General features: G+C 39.0%; 1 protein-coding gene across 1 annotated transcript in view; it reads right to left on the bottom strand.

The window, feature by feature from the left end:
* CNTNAP5 (contactin associated protein family member 5) overlaps window positions 1-17,532 on the bottom strand; it is a 303,945-nt gene that overhangs the window by 41,584 nt on the left and 244,829 nt on the right. Inside the window, exons 14-17 of the mRNA XM_054176017.1 lie at window positions 15,504-15,660; window positions 6,061-6,188; window positions 5,721-5,891; window positions 3,364-3,582 (exon numbers count right to left, since the gene is read on the bottom strand). Of these exons, the coding sequence (XP_054031992.1) occupies window positions 3,364-3,582; window positions 5,721-5,891; window positions 6,061-6,188; window positions 15,504-15,660 (675 nt within the window). The remainder of the gene's footprint in view (window positions 1-3,363; window positions 3,583-5,720; window positions 5,892-6,060; window positions 6,189-15,503; window positions 15,661-17,532) is intronic.

The raw sequence follows: 17,532 nt of genomic DNA on the forward strand, positions 1-17,532 counted from the left end.
AGGAAAAGAATGGTAGTTTGAAAGCTACAGTGGGTCACCATTTCCATTATCATCATAATGCTACATGATACTAATACAGCTCCTTTATCCCAGAGGATCAATAAATCCTTCCAGAAGATAAATAAACTACATTAAATTTTGACATTGAGCCTTACTTATGAGATTGACAAAAGATGTGAATTGATTCTGGAAAAAAAAATCAAGAAAATGGGGGGAGGGGGGAAGGGAAGGAGGCAAAAAGGGGGGGAAAAAGATTTTATCTTAATGACTAGCTATCTCCAGTATGGAAACAATAGTTCATGTTTCAACAGAATGAAAAAGGGAGATGCAAATTAACAAAAAAAAATATATTTTGAACATTTTATAAACAGCAAATCAGGTCAGTTATACAGATTATTAATTAAAAATGGGCATACTAATGGTGGAAACCCCAGAAATATTGCCAGTATGCATGTCACAGAATCACAGAATCACCAAGGTTGGAAGAGGCCTCAAAGATCATCAACCTGTCACCACAGACCTCATGACTAAACCATGGCACCAAGTGCCATGTCCAGTCCTTCTTGAACACCTCCAGAGATGGTGACTCCACCATCTCCCTGGGGAGCACATTCAAATGGCGAACGACTCTCTCAGTGAAGAACTTTCTCCTCACCTCAAGCCTAAACTTCCCCTGGCGCAGCTTGAGACTGTGTCCTCTTGTTCTGGTGCTGGTTGCTTGAGAGAAGAGACCCCCTCCTGGCCACAACCACCCTTCAGGTAGTTGTAGACAGCAATGAGGTCTCCCTTGAGCCTTCTCTTCTCCAGGCTGAACAATCCCAGCTCCCTCAGCCTCTTCTCATAGGGCTTGTGTTCAAGGCCTCTCACCAGCCTCATTGCCCTTCTCTGGACATGTTCAAGTGCCTCAATATCCTTCTTAAATAGAGAAGCCCAGAACTGGACACAGTACTCAAGGTGTGACCTAACCAGTGCAGAGCACAGGGGCACAATGACTTCCCTGCTCCTGCTGGCCACATAATGCTGCAGAAACAAATACATTACAGATTATGGGGGAAGTAGGGAGTAATATTATGGGGGAAGTAGGGAGTAATATTATGTGCTGCTGCTTCTTTCATTTTTCATAATGTTGTTTATGCATATATTTTTCAGATAGGATAAAATTCACTCTGCATGTTTAAGGTATTAAATCAGTTGCTTCCTATTAGAGATTGGAATGAGACCTTCAGCAGAGACAAATTATGCCACATCTGTATGTTGTTGGACTTCTGCCACCCTTCCCTCAAACACCTGGGGACAAACAGTGCCAGAATCAGGAATCTGCCCAGGTTTCCAGCTCTTCTGACTGCTCTTAGGAAAACTCAAGAAGTCACTAACAGTTTTAGCCTTCAATATGATAAAGCTGAGGGCGGAAAAAGAACACCAGAAAACATTAGGTTTTGTGTCCCTTTTGTTCAGGGTTCAATAGAAATGTTGATGGATAACTGAATGCAATCTAGTTACTGCACAATGAGTGCTTTTCACCTTTTTGTTGAGACACAGTAAATATCCTTGAATTGCCTGTACATATTAAGTACAATCAGAGAAAAATTTAGGTTGGAAGTTACTGCTGGAGATCAACTGGTCCAACCTGATCCTAACAGCATGGCAATATTCAGGTGAAATATAGATTCACTTCTCAACCAAAATCAACAGGACCTTTCCTGCACAGCTGCTACCCACTCTCTCAATCCCCAGCTTGTATGGTACAAGATGCTGTTCTGCCCCAGGTGCAGGGCTTTGCCTTTGTCTTTGCTGATATGAGCTCCTGTGAGCACATTTCTCTGTTGAGGTCCTCAGATATCCTGCAATTCAACGAGTTACGTCACTTTTAAAACCACCATCAAGTTTGTTTAGGTAGCCTCTTTATTTTGCTGAGGCAGAGAAGCAAGATTATAGGCAGATACTGCTTTTCAGTGGTGAGATGGTAAGCAGTTAATATATGATGTATCTAGTCACAGAATCATGAAATCATTCTGGTTGCAAGAGGCTTTTAAGATCAAGTCCATCCATTAAATAGCATTGCCAAGTCACCACTCACCCTCAGCACAATACCTACACAATTTTTCCAGCCCTCCATGGGTAGGGATTTCACTTGCCTGAGCAGCCTGTTCCAGGGTTTGACAACTCTTGCAGAGAAGACATTCTTGCTAATGTCTAACCTAAAACTCCTTCGGTGCAATCTCAGACTTTTCTCTTTGACTCTAACTTTGAGAAGGAGGGTCAGGAGCATGAGGTCTCAGCATCACTGTGTGTCCCTAATCCTTCGTAGTCTTTAATACACAACAAAAATTGTGGGTTGCAGTTCTCATCCTGCTACACATCACCAGAAGCCGTAGCACAAGGAGGTTACTGCAATAGTGGAGCTTAAATTGCCTCTGATTTGAAAGAGATTTTGCTGAAACAGTGTAGAAACAAACATTCAGGTATTACCACTAAGGGGCTTGAATTTCTGATAGATGAATTACGATAAATATTTTATTCTTACTCCTTTAAAAAGACAAAACCAGAAATCTGGAAAAGTCTATTCAGTCATTACATTCTCTAACTTTTCTAATTGGAAATGGTATCTTGGCTAGCTTTCCCTGATAGTTCTAAGATGTCTAGCAGCTCAACACTGCCTTCTGGTCTGGCCTCCTGTAGAACATGTTTAGAGTCATCTTAGCATTTGAGAAACAAGTGATCAGCAGCATGCTTCATCACTGAGCAGATTACTCAGGAGGACAGTGTTTGAATATAGAAGAGGGGGATGTCTCTTTGTATTCCCTGAGTATATTATTGAATACAAGATGGTCTCGATCTATTTTTTTTCCCCTTTGAAAGATCACCTTCAGTTGAAATACCTGTGTTTGTTTTAACTGTGTTCACAGTTCTCTCACACAAGCACTCTATGATCAAATAAAGGTTTTAGGAGTCATGCTGAAGGAACAAACTTTAAGAGCATATTGCTATCAAGATTTTTCCTAGAAGCTTACATGGTGAATTTGTGCCCTTTACATGGCATCTAAAATGAGAGATCACATTTGCTACAGCTACATGGCCTGTGCTGCATAAGAAAAAATAATAGGAATTCTTTGGCAATAAATATGTTTCAAGCAATCTTAGATCCTAAAAATACCATCTAGTATAATATGATTAAACTATGGTTACTTCTTTGAGTGGAAAGGCACTAGCTTGTATTTACTTCATGTTGCAAATGCAGGAATGGAAGATGAGAAAGCAAAGTCAGGTCACCACATGTAAGCTCAATGGTGAAACAATAGCATTACCAAGGTATGGACATAGAGATACTGTACATATCTACAGAAACCCTTAAATGGTCCCTACCTACAAATAATTGGCTGTTGAGCTGCAAGCGGAAGTGCCCCTCAGTAGGTGCCTCCAGGACCTTCTTGGGGAGGCTATCCACCTGGAGAGAGGTTTGCTTGAGGTTCCTCTCCGCTCGAACATAGTGCCATTGGTTGTCATTCAAGGGTGTGGGAGACTGCACAGTGACTTCTGTGGGGCCATTCCCAACATCTATGGAGAAGGTGATCTCTTTAGGGGCTAGAATAGATTAACAAATATGAAGAGGAAGTGAAGGTCTGAATTAAATCATGGTTTTGACATCAAGAAATCTTATATAAATATAGGGTCCATTAACTTTTATGTCAGCAAACAGTACAGCATCATTTACCTCCCATCTCCCACGCAGCAGCTTACACATAAATCTAAGCCTGCAGCCTTCCTGTTTCATCTCTGCTATGATATGCTTAGCTGTGAATACCCATCTTTTTTTTTTTTTTGCTGTAACAATTACAGTGCTCTAGAAATAGTAGTTCTCTTTTTGAAGCAAAAGTGCCAAATGTTGTAAAAAAGTCACACAATGGTAGCAAAAGATTTTGGATAAATAATGCTATGATGGGAGAAAAGATGAAGGAGCTCTTTCTGACTATATCTTCCAAAAATGGATGCACTTAATTATGGAACTTGGCTACATATGGTAGGAGAGAATCCTACAAGCATTTGTTTACCTGAATAATGCTGACCCAGGAAGCTAGGAAAAACAGATGAGCATAACTAATTCAGTGGTGATCTTAAACTAAAGAGGCACCATGTAACAAATGTCCAGAGATAGTAAGGCTCCTAGAAGTAGGATGATTGAAAAACAACAGCCGTAAAAAGAAGTCCATCTTGCTCATCTGGAAGCCTGAAAGCGGCCAGAACTTCCTAATATTCTTGCTACTGGTTATTTTTCCTCCTCCTAAAATGCTAAATACACCAGAAGGACCAAGAATGAGGTTCACAAACCAGAAAACCAGAGGGGTGTGGATTGAAAATTCATAAAAACCTGTTATTTCAAGCCCAATAAATTGGATAGGTCTGGGTTTGGAAGCTCATTCTTAGATAGTTTAGATAGGAAACACTCCACAGGGATAGACAAAGATCTATTCTGAGCCCCTGCATCTGCTAAAAGGCCATTTTCCTTCGAAGCATCTGGTTTGTGGAGCTTCACTGATACAAGGCCTTTAGGCTGCAAATTCCATCTGGCAGCAAGAAACACAACATCAAACTACTAATGAGAAGTCTAAGTTTAAAAGATAAGACTTTCCCCAAACTTTTAAATAACTTGCTTCTTTAGGAGTTCATATTTAACACACATGAAAAAGCTTCCACTGAACAATCCTCTTAGCAGTTTACAGTATTTGTTAGACTTGGATTCAAAATGTCTTTTTTACTTCTATAACCCTGAGAATGAAATACAGTACTGAAGTACAACCAAATTGGACTTTGATGTGCAATTAATAGTAAATCATACCTCATTACCTTGTGATAATGCACCATGACATTTACCATTGGTTTAATGAAGCAAAGGGCCTTGGGGCCCTGTTTTATTAAATTTTATGTTTGGGTTATTATAAGCATATTACAAAATGTGTAGCACTTGGGTGTGGTGGTGTTTTTTTTTTCCCCTAAGCTTGACAGAATTTGGAATACAGGAGTCATATTTCATGTCAAAACCATGGTATTCTTTTGTCACTAATAAATACTTGAGCTCATCTGAACAGGAGTAAGGCAAAAACCTCACTAATGAAGTTCCCTGCTACTCTCCTTTATATACTGAGCAGCAGTTATACTGCAGTCACTTACTGGATTTTGAAGTATTCAAGGCCCATTACAATTTTGGCTGACTTATCTTGCATTTAGCATCATGTCCCTCACAGACTTTCACCTCACAGCTGTACCATACACACAGCTCCTCTGAAACACTAGGGCTGCATCAGGCTGGGTATGATGTTGATAGAGGAAAAAAAAAAAAGTAATTATCAGAGTGGTTGTACTGATTTTTTTCATCTTTCAACCAAAGCTATAGTCTAGTTAAATCTAACCAGCAGTTTTTCTGTAAAGAGGAAGAGAAAATTAAAAAAAAAAAAAAATAAATCAGTGTTAAAAAAAGTAAATTCAATTTGCTGTTTAAGAAAGATAAACCTAGCCGTAACAAGATTTAAGTACAATGATCAAGGTGATACAGGGAAATTCTGACAGGAGCAATAGATAAATCTAGATTAATGAGTCTTTATCTCTCCATCTTATCCTCTTCAGGCACCTCCAACCATCTCAAGACAATAAAATACAACCTTCTTATATCTCTGCATCTGCCAAACTGGGCAAATACACCAAGATTTCTTGGCAGTGAAACTTACAGCTTATTTCAACTCGTATGAAGTCTTTAATTCCAAGGTTTTCCAAGAATACCCCAGAAATGGCAGTAGTTTTGAAGAAGAAGGAGATATCTGCGCTGACCTCAGCATGGAAGGTAGGGAAGTGCAGGTAGGAGGCCTCCGTGTTGAAGGAAGCGGCGTTCCAGAACTGCCCTGCAAACACAACCCCCTTCTCTATAGTTAATTGGCACAGGATAGCAGCTGCAAACTGCATGTGAAAAGCCACCTTTCATCAGATAAATACATTAAAACCAAAAAACAAAGCCAAAACAAAGAGAGAACATTCTGTACCTATGGAAATTGAGAAGAGCTAGGTACTCACTGTCTCCATAGCAACGCAAAGGGCCGATTTTCCAAGCAGCCTCAGAATTTGATCTGTTTGTGTCAGTGATCACTATCTGAGTTACAGGCAAATGGTCTTTGAAAGCAAGGAGGCCAGTATCGTTTGTCCTGGATTACAATAACCAAACAGAAAAAGACAGATTAACCACAGACAAAATCCCCAGCATTCTTCATGCAAGGCAAGATTTGAAAGAAGCTCACTTAAAGCTGAAAGGCTTTTCAAAGGATTACCTAGAAGGATTGTGAGTGGCACGCACCACTTAAGATACGTATGTGCACAAGTACACTCTATGCTCATACATGATACGGACCACTGAAGATGTTGTATTTGGACACATGATATTGTCTGGTATGGACTGTAACTGTGCTCCACTTGTGCAAAATAATTGCAAAGCTGAGGCAGATTGCTGCTATTCTGGCCAGCATACATTAATGAAAACTGGTCTCTAGCAGGTTTCCTCAGCAGGATCAATTTGATGTAGATCACTTTTAAGTCCAAGTTTGCATTTCTGTTAAGTTAGCTGGAGACAGATAATGGCATTTATGCTGGCTTTATGCTTTACCTGAGCAGAAAGAGGATACCCAATACCCGATCCAATATGCTGTTAGCATGGGGCAGCCAGACAATACCTGATCCAACTTCAAGATGGCTGCTACTCAACTGACTCAGCACACCATGAAGATGACTGAATTGTCAGAGCGAGTTTGGATTGTATCAGCTCTTTGCAGCACATATCTGTGGAAATTTTGCTTCAGCAATGGAAATACTGAAGGCTGACTTACTGCAATTGCCAAACTACAGTCTCTTATCTGTATCAGCAGGGATTATTCTTCAGCTGCAACTAACTTATAGGGACCTGCTAGAAAGCAAGAAGAAAGAAAATTCCTAACGGATGATTTCTATGTTTTTAATCCTAGTGTGCTGGGGAAATTGTTGTCCTAAAAATGCAGCACTGTGTTTCATGGCAGCCCTTTGGTCCCTAAGCTGATGCAGTAGCTTTGACTCTGGCAGGAAATACAGATGTGCACTTATCCTGCTGTACTTCATAAACTCAATCCCTCAGGCATCCTGCCCTGACCTTACCAGTGAACTGCCCTCTGGAGGTATTTCTCTATCAATTGATTATACAGAGGTGAGTGCTACTGTATCTTATCTCCACAGTGATGATTTTTTTTTCTTCTCCTAGCTCTTTTCTCCTCCTAGTTCTTTTCTTCTCCTAGCTCTCCTATGCATACAGCCAAATAAGTCTAGCAGAGCATCCTTTGTAGAGCCAAATCTCAATAATTCTGGAGAGAAGGACACCTACCTCTGCATGGCCCAGCAATCTGTATGCAGAGTCTGGACTTAATTCACTTGACTGCTCAGAGGTGAAAGGCTCCATGTTTATTGCTCCAAAATGCCAATAATACCAAATTTACACCTACTGCTCTTTCAGGTAGATATGACACAAAGCCTAGGAAACAAGTATCACTTTTTGAGTGATATCCCTGCCAATGGGTCTCATATCTTAGCAGGATCCCAGATTACCTATATGCTGTTTGTAATGCCACCATCCACAAATGTACCTCTCACTCTAGTTTAAAGGGAGACAGGACTTAAACAAAGAAACGATGAGCAGAATGAACACTGAAGCTATGCTCTGACACAGTCTCAGACGTTTGTTTAGCTAAGTGCTCTACTCTGATTAACATTAGAAGAAAGTAGAAGGGGTATTTTGAACTTTTATTATACAGGCTGCATATATTTATTTTTCATTGTGTCTAATTGCATGCAGCATAGTTAATTGTCTCATAATTCCAAGGGGAAAGGGAGAGGTACCCTCTCCAACCCTAAGATCTTTTCTTGCTTCAGTGGGTGTCTGACATGCAGATAATTACAGACAAAGTTCAGCAAGACAAAATTCCCAAGCATGAAGCAGAGTGATGCTTTTAGTACAGACTCATAAGACAAAATACTACGTATGAATCAAAAGTATGTGGCCTCTAAATCACTTCACAGGCATTTCTCAGCAGCATATTTGTATAGCTTATCGTATCAGTCTTGGAAAGTTAGTGTAAATGCTCTCAGGAGATTACAAAACAGTTGTAATAAACACTGAACTATTTAATTATTTCTTAAGAAGATAATTAAATAAGGTGTTTCAGTGGGTGGGAGGAAGAAAACAAATAAATGAATTTTAAAAAGGCAGAATGAAGCCCAGAGTGAGTAAATAAAATAGGCAATACACACACGAAAAACTAAGCTGGAAATTACTTTTTAAGAAAACAAATAAAAGAAATAATGATAAAATATTTAGGGAGGTTTCCTGCCAATTTACTTTAATTGAAAAAATAATGCAGTCTTTTGACTAGCTATGACCAGCATTAAAATAAAAATCAGTATCTTCCAACAGCCACCACTGAAGATATCTACAGAAAAATGAAATGGTGACATTTTAAAGATATCTGTTCCACATCTCTGAAAACTGCATTGCTTATTAGATATTCTTTTATATTGCATCAAGTTCTTTTATATTAAATTTTATGACTCTTGAGTTCTCACTAGTCATATTCCAGTGTGAGAGAACTTTGGTAGCATAGCTGAGCCGTGAGAAAGAAAAATATTCTGGAACTAATAAAAATCTTCACTTTTATGTTAATGCCTTGAAAATTCAATCAAATTTCTCTTGAAGCTCAAGAAGCACATTTTATGTATTTATTCTCTTACATATGGAAAAAAGTCTTGTGTAGGGATCTATATTCTCATGCAAGCAGACACTGACATAAAACCTATCAGAAAAGAATCCTGCTCTTCAGAGAATGTGCTAATGATAAAAACAACAGGCCTGTTGTTGCAGTTTATTATCATTATTTCATAGTGGAAAATCGGGGTGGTTTTTGGTGAAAAACCAACACCTACTATGTTTCAGCTAAGAAAAGCCTAAAGTCTGAGTGTGTTACATTCTTGGTATTCTTTAAATTGAACTTATTTCAGGCTCCATTCCTCACAAAGCACCACGATTCCTCCTTTATTCACGTGATACACATGGCAGCCCCTCAAGTATAGCATATTTTGTCTCAGAGAGGAGCGAGAGAGCTTCGTCTACCTCTATGATTATTTCCTGGAGGCACAGCTGTACCACTACAAAATACAAATATTCCAGGGTTTGGACAAAACATTTTGAATTTTGCCTGAAGGGGGCTTGGGGATCGCTTTTATTGTACAATTTTCAAATAAAAAGAGTTATATTCTGATAGAAAGCATCTGCACTATGATGTGAACACACACGATTTTGTCTTTTTTAATGAAAAATAAGACTTTATTAGGTTAATTGTTTGTGTATTTGTTCCCAGAGCTATTTGTATTTATATGTATTTTAATTCAGCAGTTCACAAACTCTTAAAACCAGACTATATTTCATTTTTGTGGTTAGCCAAAAACACAACTTTCTTTCCCTTAGTGAATTTCAACTCAAACCCTGAGCACATCCACTGCCTCGTGTACCATGCTATGCCCCGCTTCTCAGTACTGGAAACTACGGGTGGGTTCCGCCCAAAGAAGAGACCTGGCGCCTGGTGCTCCTCAGCCAGGGATATAAGTTAAGGTCAGATTTCACAAAAATCAAAGCAGGTTTTACCCCTTTCCTGTAAGCTGTCCTGTGCATGCAGAAAATAGTACAAATAAACTACCAGTCTTGAGAAGCAGATCTTCTACTTACCTGACTTGGCACTCAATTCAGCAAAAATTCAGATGAAAATCTGAATGTTATTCTGAGGGTGGAAAGCACCCTTAATGAACAGATATTTCTTTGAGTTCTTAGCATAAAGGACAGTATCAATTAGTACCATTAAAACAAAAATAAAAGAAACCTAATAATGTCCTTTAAATAAATCACTGAAATATTTTAATCACAAGCATTAAGTACAGCTGGGTATCATCTATTTATCTATGTCTGAAGATTATTATCTATCTACCCAAAGGAATTCCTCAATAAGCTGTGAGGCATGTTACACATGTGTATGATATTTTGGGAGAGGGGGAAAGGGAAAAAAGAAGATATAAATTTTGCTGCAAGTGCAACAATGCTAAAAGTGATAGCACAGGAACTGTATACTTTTGAGATGTAGTGCAGGTAATCTTACTGTTAAATGACAAGTAACTATTTTGATGGTAACAGTCTGAGTCTTTTTTATCCCCTTGGCTACTAATAAAAGTATGTTCCAAAAAATATCACTCTATGGTGTCCTAACAGTGTACACCATCATAAATTGGTAATCTCTAGGTAGCTGTTTACATATTTCTTCCAACAGATGGTAGAACAGTGGTGCCATTAAATATAATTTCTTCTCATATGATCTCCTATTGGTATGTTTTCTTTCACATTAATGAAAACTTTGGTGGGGTCTGAGCCTTAGTAGTTCAGACATTCATTATGGATTTTCATGAATACAGAACTCTGGAGGAAAAGAACACTATTGTCATCGAATGACAGTGAGCTGCATGAAGAATGGGCCAGTGAAACAGGCCTCCATCAGAAAACATTTTGAGCCCTGTGCAGGACATATAATTAACAATCCAAAGGAATACATTTTAGTTGCTGTCTTACCAACCAGCGACATCCAAAAATGCTTTACTGGGTACAATAATGTAGAGATGCAATAAAGAAAACAAAACCCAACAACCAACAGCAGAAGGGGATATACCTAATACTTGAAAGCAAGATGCAGTGGCTTTATTTTCCTGAATTAGGTACAGAGAAAAAAATTGGTAATCATAGTAATGAACTGATGCCTGACACCTCAGGGGTCTGCTACAGTCAGCTCTCAGTAGGCAGCTTTTCTAATCCGTTGATAAATGCAGACATCAAGGCAGATATCCAAGACAGCTCTGTATAGCCCAGGTCATCTTTGGCAAGGTTTATTTATGAGCTCACAGGCTCTTCAGAGCGGCCTTCACTGCTTCTAGAGGAACAGATTCAGTGTGGGATCGTGACTGAGCACACAAAAGCTGTCAAATCTGTTTTCATCAGCATCTGGGTTTCTCTGCCCTACTCTCCTCAGCTCTTGCAGATTTAGCATCCTGGCTCTGGCACAGCTTTGCACAAATACAACTCACCCAAAGAGGGCTTCATTCAATTCCATGTGGCTTTGCTCCTACTCAAAGAAAGGTGGACATTTGCCTGACAATAGTAGTAATACTCCCCTCTTCTACCCCTCTACCTTTACTTTCAGAGATGTCACTCTTTCTGTACTAAATAAAAACCTGTAAAGTTCTCCAAGTTCACAGGATTTCCAGGTGAATGTAGTCAGTAAGAAATAGGTTTGGTTTGATGACTGGCTTCAATCAAGTGTTTGCATTTGAAGTGGAAAATGGATTCCAGAAAAAAGACAAAAGCAGCAAGTGGACACTCCGGCATCAAAGAGGTCCCTCACATTTAAATGAAAGGTTTGATGAGCATCAAGACTTTCATTGCCAAGGAAAAAGAATTTTGCTTGAGATGAAAGACAGCCTGGAAGAAGTATTTAAAGATCCAAAGGATCTCTAGAACGGACTTCAGATCATAGAATCATAGAATTGTTAGGGTTCAAAGGGACATCAAGGATCACCTAGTTCCAACCCCCTTGCTATGGGCAGGGACACCTCACACTACATCAGGTTGCTCAGAGCCACATCCAGCCTGGCCTTAAAAAACTCCAGGGCTGGGGCTTCTGCCACTTCCCTGGGCAACCTGTTCCAGTGTCTCACCACCCTCATGGTGAAGAACTTCCTAATGCCCAATCTGAATCCACCCATTTCTATTTTTACTCCATTCCCCCTAGTCCTGTCATTACCTGACAGCCTAAAAAGTCCCTCACCAGCTTTCTTGTAGGCCCCCTGAAGATAGGGGAAGGCCACAATAAGGTCTCCTTGGAGACTTTTCTTCTCCAGACTGAATAGCCCCAACTCCCTTAGTCTGTCCTCATAGGAGAGGTGCTCCAGCCCTCTGATCATCCTCGTGGCCCTTCTCTGGACATGTTCCAGCACATCCACATCTTTTTTGTAATAGGGGCTCCAGAACTGGACGCAGTACTCCAGGTGGGGTCTCACCAGAGTGAAGTAGAGGGGGAGAATCACCTCCCTCAACTTGCTAAATCCCTCTCTGCATTTCAGAAAGGCTTTACTCTTTAGGTCAGTTTACCACCTTTCCCCAATAACGCCTGCATCAAGAATGCACCTTCTGTTTGAAATAGTGAGTATCTTTTGAAAGACAATCACAAATACCAGCAAATACCAAGAAAATGCTCCCCTATTCTGCAGTGACAGAATTAGCTGTCGTCATATTGCAGAGTTTGGAAGTATAGTGAGCAGCTGAATGCAAAAAGACACTTTTCACTAGAATGTTTTAACAAAACAGAAAGGTGAAAAAAAAAACAAATTATATTCCTGTTCATCTGGTCAGCATAATTCCAGAAAGGCAAAATTGGTGCCAAGTAAAGAGCCTAGAGATAGCAGCTGGCTGAGGTGTCAGCTTAGATATCATTTAAAAGTCAGCATGCCTAGAAGTGCATATCGTGTGATGCCAAACATCTGGCTCAGGAGCTTTTTAAGGTCTGTTTTTTCTTGTTTCTTCTGTTTCTTTTGCTGCTCTGAGGATTTAGTAGCTCCTTTTGCACCCAAGACTTAGTTTAGGGAAACCAAATCAAAGCAAAATCTTATGCCTGTCTCCTCTTCAGAAGGATACTACAGCTATTCTGGTGAGTTCCTACCTTGAAGCTGCAGTAAACAGCCTGATTTATTTCAAAGGAGCAAAAATTATTTTCTGGTTTTCCACTCTGCAGCACCTATTTTATTTCATGCTGAGGCAAATAAATGCATCTATTGCTGTCTTGCTCCTTCCACTATAACATATAGCAGGTTAAAGTCACAGTTCAGATCTCAGTGGGTTTCAGATTCAAATGCTCATTATATATCAGGGTGTCAGTGTTCTAGCAGAGAAACACAAAAGCAATGTTCAAGAGGCATGAAATTTCTTATGTTTAGAAACTCTTTGTAAAGGTCAGAGGATTTTACCTCTTAAAAAGGCAACCTACAATTTAGAATACTACTCAGGTCCAAATTTCAAAAGGATTAAAAACCAAAACAAAACACCTGAACCTCCCAAACCAACAAACAGTAGGCAGTTCAGCTGAGGAAACTTATACACTTCCTGCTATTATAATGAAATTAGGAGAAACAAGTAGCTCTGTGAGCTGCCAAGCTAATGAAGCATGATTTCCAACATCTCTCTCTCTTGAGGGTTTTCCAAAATCTAATAAAAGTGTATGCTTCCTAACTTGCTTCTTGTGGGTTTTAATTGGCTTTTTCTCCTATGTCTGGCATAAATTTTCATAGCATGTGTAATTTCTAATACTTTCGAGATTTCTCCTTCTTCATTAAAGATGTTTGAAATGTGTCTGCTTGTTCAAAATCATTGGGCGTGGGGGGAAAATGGAGATAAACACCTGGAGCATAACATGCTTAGGTCTCCTTTCCTTAGGAGACTCAGTTGCTACATTATAAAAGTGTATTTTAGATTTCACCTCGCACTGGTTTGTACAATCCAGTGCACCGTTCTGCATTCTCAAACTGCAACCCCAACAGTCTGCCAGTGTAACACACCCCGCTCCGCTCGAGTGCTAGCTCACTGAAAAGCAAAATGCGGATTATGAAAGAAGCCAAGCAGCAATAAAACCAAATGCTTTTGCTGCTCCTTCACAAACCTCACCAAAGTACATCTGATAGTCAAACATTAGAGAAAAAAAGACAGATTAACATGCACTGCTAGGCCCTTCTATACAAGTCTATACAAATCAGATGCTTAAACCAACATTTACATAAAGACCTCCTTAGAGCTATAATTTTTCAAAGTTAATAGTGATTCCAGGATATAAAGGGTCCAAGTGAATATTCACACTTCTGGACCTAAGCAACTAAAAAAAAGGGTACGACACATAGAGTGACAAGTCATTTCTGAATTATATTTTTTCTTCCTTTCAAGACCCTTACAGTTCTTTTCCACTTACTCTCTTTAAAGTGAAGCTTTCACAAGGATAATTTAGACACTATTTCAAACACGGTAGCCTACTACAGGAAGACATTTCTTGTCTACTTCCATTATTTGCCATTTCTGAACTACTTGAGGTTAAAGTATCTTTTTTTTTTAGAGAAAGGGCAGCAGTTCCTATGAGTGAGTGGTCCAGGAAGCACAGTTTTCACATGTGTTTTCGGTGTTTCAAAATGTACTTTCAACAACACTTATCTGGCATTTGTGTCTCCTCAAGTACAAGTACGGAATTAATTGGGAAATTCACCAACTAGCCCTCAGCTATTGGTGCAGAGAATGGGAGAAGGTTGTGAGGTGGCCTTCATAAATTAATGCAGCATTAGGGCACAAGAGAAGTCTGAATCCAAGGAAGCCTTTGAACCCTCATGCTGTAGGTCAAAAACTTCCTATGGAGACTGAACAAAACCTACAGAAGCCAAAAGAAGTATTTGCATTTACTTTAAAATCTTTAGTACCCAATGTAAAAGAAAATTGAGGAACGTACAGATACTCTGTTCCAGAAGAAAAAGGCAAATCCTTTTGATAGTGCAGATTCCTTGTTCTTTACTTGCCTGTATCAGAACTTTGCTACCTATGCCTCAAATTCCTGCATTGCTGTGTACTCGTGAACCAACCCCCTAGAGCTTTTATTCACCCAATGAGCTAATTGCATCGTTGGATGTTTTCAAAGAAATAAAAACTGTGGGAACCCAAAAAGGGAATAATAATGGAATGTTTAGATGGTCTGCATGTCTGTGAGGCCCTGGAGGTGGTAATAGATTTTGTACCTGCAAGCCATGTGAGAAAAGTATTGGAGTCAAAAATAACAAAGTGTGGCACTTTTGAAACACATGGGAAGGCATCTGGGGAGAAGGTCACAAGTTAAAATAAAGACAAATCAGCGGGCTTAACGAGGCAGGCTGTGGGAAATGGGAACTGTAACATTCACATACATCTCAATAATCGACACCAGCTCCACAGGTCTGGACCCTTTTGCCCAGCCTGCAGTGAGTGGTCACCTCTTCACAACTGTCTATCGGTTGGATTTCTGCTCTCTGTGTTGAGGTCTGGGATCAACATATCACTCAATGAACTCAGGAAAACCAACAAAAACCCTGGATTTGGCATTCAACTTTTTGAAGATAACAGATCCCAGCAACTTGCTTCAGCCAGATAACTTGTCTTTGGTTCAAATTAGCAATTAAGATGAAATCAAATCAGAAGCCCAAATTCTAGTTTGACTTTCATTCTCATTTGATCATACTCGAGCCATTCAAGACTCCTGAGCTGTGAATCAGAAAAAAAGATTTAAACCTTCTTGCTTTACTTCCTATTCCCAGCTCTCAGGCAGACAGTGCTGTACACATGTTAAAATAATTACCATTCTTCTCTATCTGCGTCACAGTTGCAAAAATATCTCATATCCAGACAACTTTCTTCTAGTCCACATGCACACTGCTGAATACCCGGAAGGGATCCTCCCCAGTAAAGATGCTTTTCATTGGCACGGCCAACCCACCAAGCAAATGGCATTCCATCTGGATGAAAGGGAAAAAGAGGGAATAAAAAAGAGAAAAGAGAAAAAGAGAGAGAAAGAGAACTTGATAAGTAAATTGGATTCTGTGAGAATGAAAAAAAAAAAAAAAGAATGGAGGTGGACATGTTAAAAAATACTGAAATAAAAGATGCAAACTACAGACAAAGTAACAAACCATAAACTTCATCCAAGTTCTATTTTATGGAATACACATTGAGAAAGCAACAGCTCTATGGAATCCCATACAGTTTGAGGAGCAGATGTTTTCCCTGTAAGATCTATGTGCCAGTCATCAATGAGAACCTTGGCACATTTCATCTGCAAAGACTTTTGACGTGTGAACCCAACACCGTTGTCTGCACCAGCTGTGTCCATTTTATGTGTGTGATGCTAGAGGGGAGATCTGATCACTGGAGGAGTCTGGAAACAATTCTCCTGCTATGACTCTCACTGCACAGCTGTCTTGAACTACCCATTATTGGCCAAGGACCTCTTGAAGATTCTACCCATCATGAAACAGACTTTAGCTCTTAGGATTTTTTACCTTGAGACTTGTACATAAAGATAACGCTTCAGAAATAACACACTGACTGACCTATTACTATGAGCTTAGTACAGTTCCTCTCAAAAATAAGAAAAAAAAATGTATTGGTTTTCTAGGGGAGCAGGAATAAGAATTTCAATGTGTTCTCCAAGGGTGGAATGTGCAAATGCAAAGCTCCATAAGATATTAAAATATCCTAGATTAAGGATTCAGGTAGGACATAAGTGGAGGGAAAAAAATTCCCTGCTTGGGAATTAATTTGTCTCTATGAAGTTATTTTCTATCTACAGGAGCTCTAAGATCTATGTATTTATAGGAACCAAGATAGTTTTTGTTTAAGTTTCATAATCCGTTATACATCAAGCATTTAAATATTAATAGTTAGACACAGTAAGCGGATTCAGATCTAATGAAATTCATGGATTAGCATTTTTGCTAAGACTGACTTTGTCTTCCAGCTCAGATAATTCTTCATTGACTTCTTAATCCTTAAATCAAGAAATGTAATCAGTTACACATGCAGGTAGACAGCAAAATTTAGCAAAATTGACATATCAAGACTTTTTGATCAAAGGAGATTGGAAAAATAAACTGCACTGCTAATGTAGAAAAATGTATCCATTTACTCTCCTGTTTTACTAACATTATTAGTGGGGAGTATTCTTCATTATACAAAGCAAGAAAGCCTAAAATATGAAATGCAATCATGGTTAACTGTAGAGTGTAAGGGACTAATTAAAATGAGTTTTGGAATCACTTGCCAAAATTAATTCAGATTTGTTTTCCTTCCAAGCTTAGACTGCTGAAGTGTAAATTCATGGGGAAAAAAAAAAAAAAGAAAAGAAAAGAAAAGAAAAGAAAAATAGGAAGAGTAACTCCATTCTCATGATACTAACAATTAAGATATGACGAGCTTGCCCAATACCCAGTGGTACTCATTAGAAAAATACAATTCGAGAACATCTAAGGATTCATCTTACAACAATGTGCACACTCATTTTAGGTCTCAATTTATTGTCAACACATTTACGTTTTCTTGCTTTTCAGTTGATTTTCTTGTAGAAGTTGATTGCTGCAGCCAGTGAAACAGGTCTATACTATATTACTGGGAAATTACTTGGTAAAGCTTGGAATAGTAAAGTTAATTGAATAAAAGGGTTATCCGTCTTGGAGTTGAAATAGATATTACACAGAAGTGCTTAATCTAATTTTGAAAGTGCCCATTCTGGAAGAACTATTTGGATAAAGATAAATCCTTCAGGCCATCAACAAATAATAGTATTCATTAATCAAATTCAACCTGTGTCAGATTCTTTTGGAAGAAATCAT

Source organism: Dryobates pubescens, chromosome 2, assembly GCF_014839835.1.
Source record: "Dryobates pubescens isolate bDryPub1 chromosome 2, bDryPub1.pri, whole genome shotgun sequence".
Lineage (NCBI taxonomy): Eukaryota > Metazoa > Chordata > Aves > Piciformes > Picidae > Dryobates > Dryobates pubescens.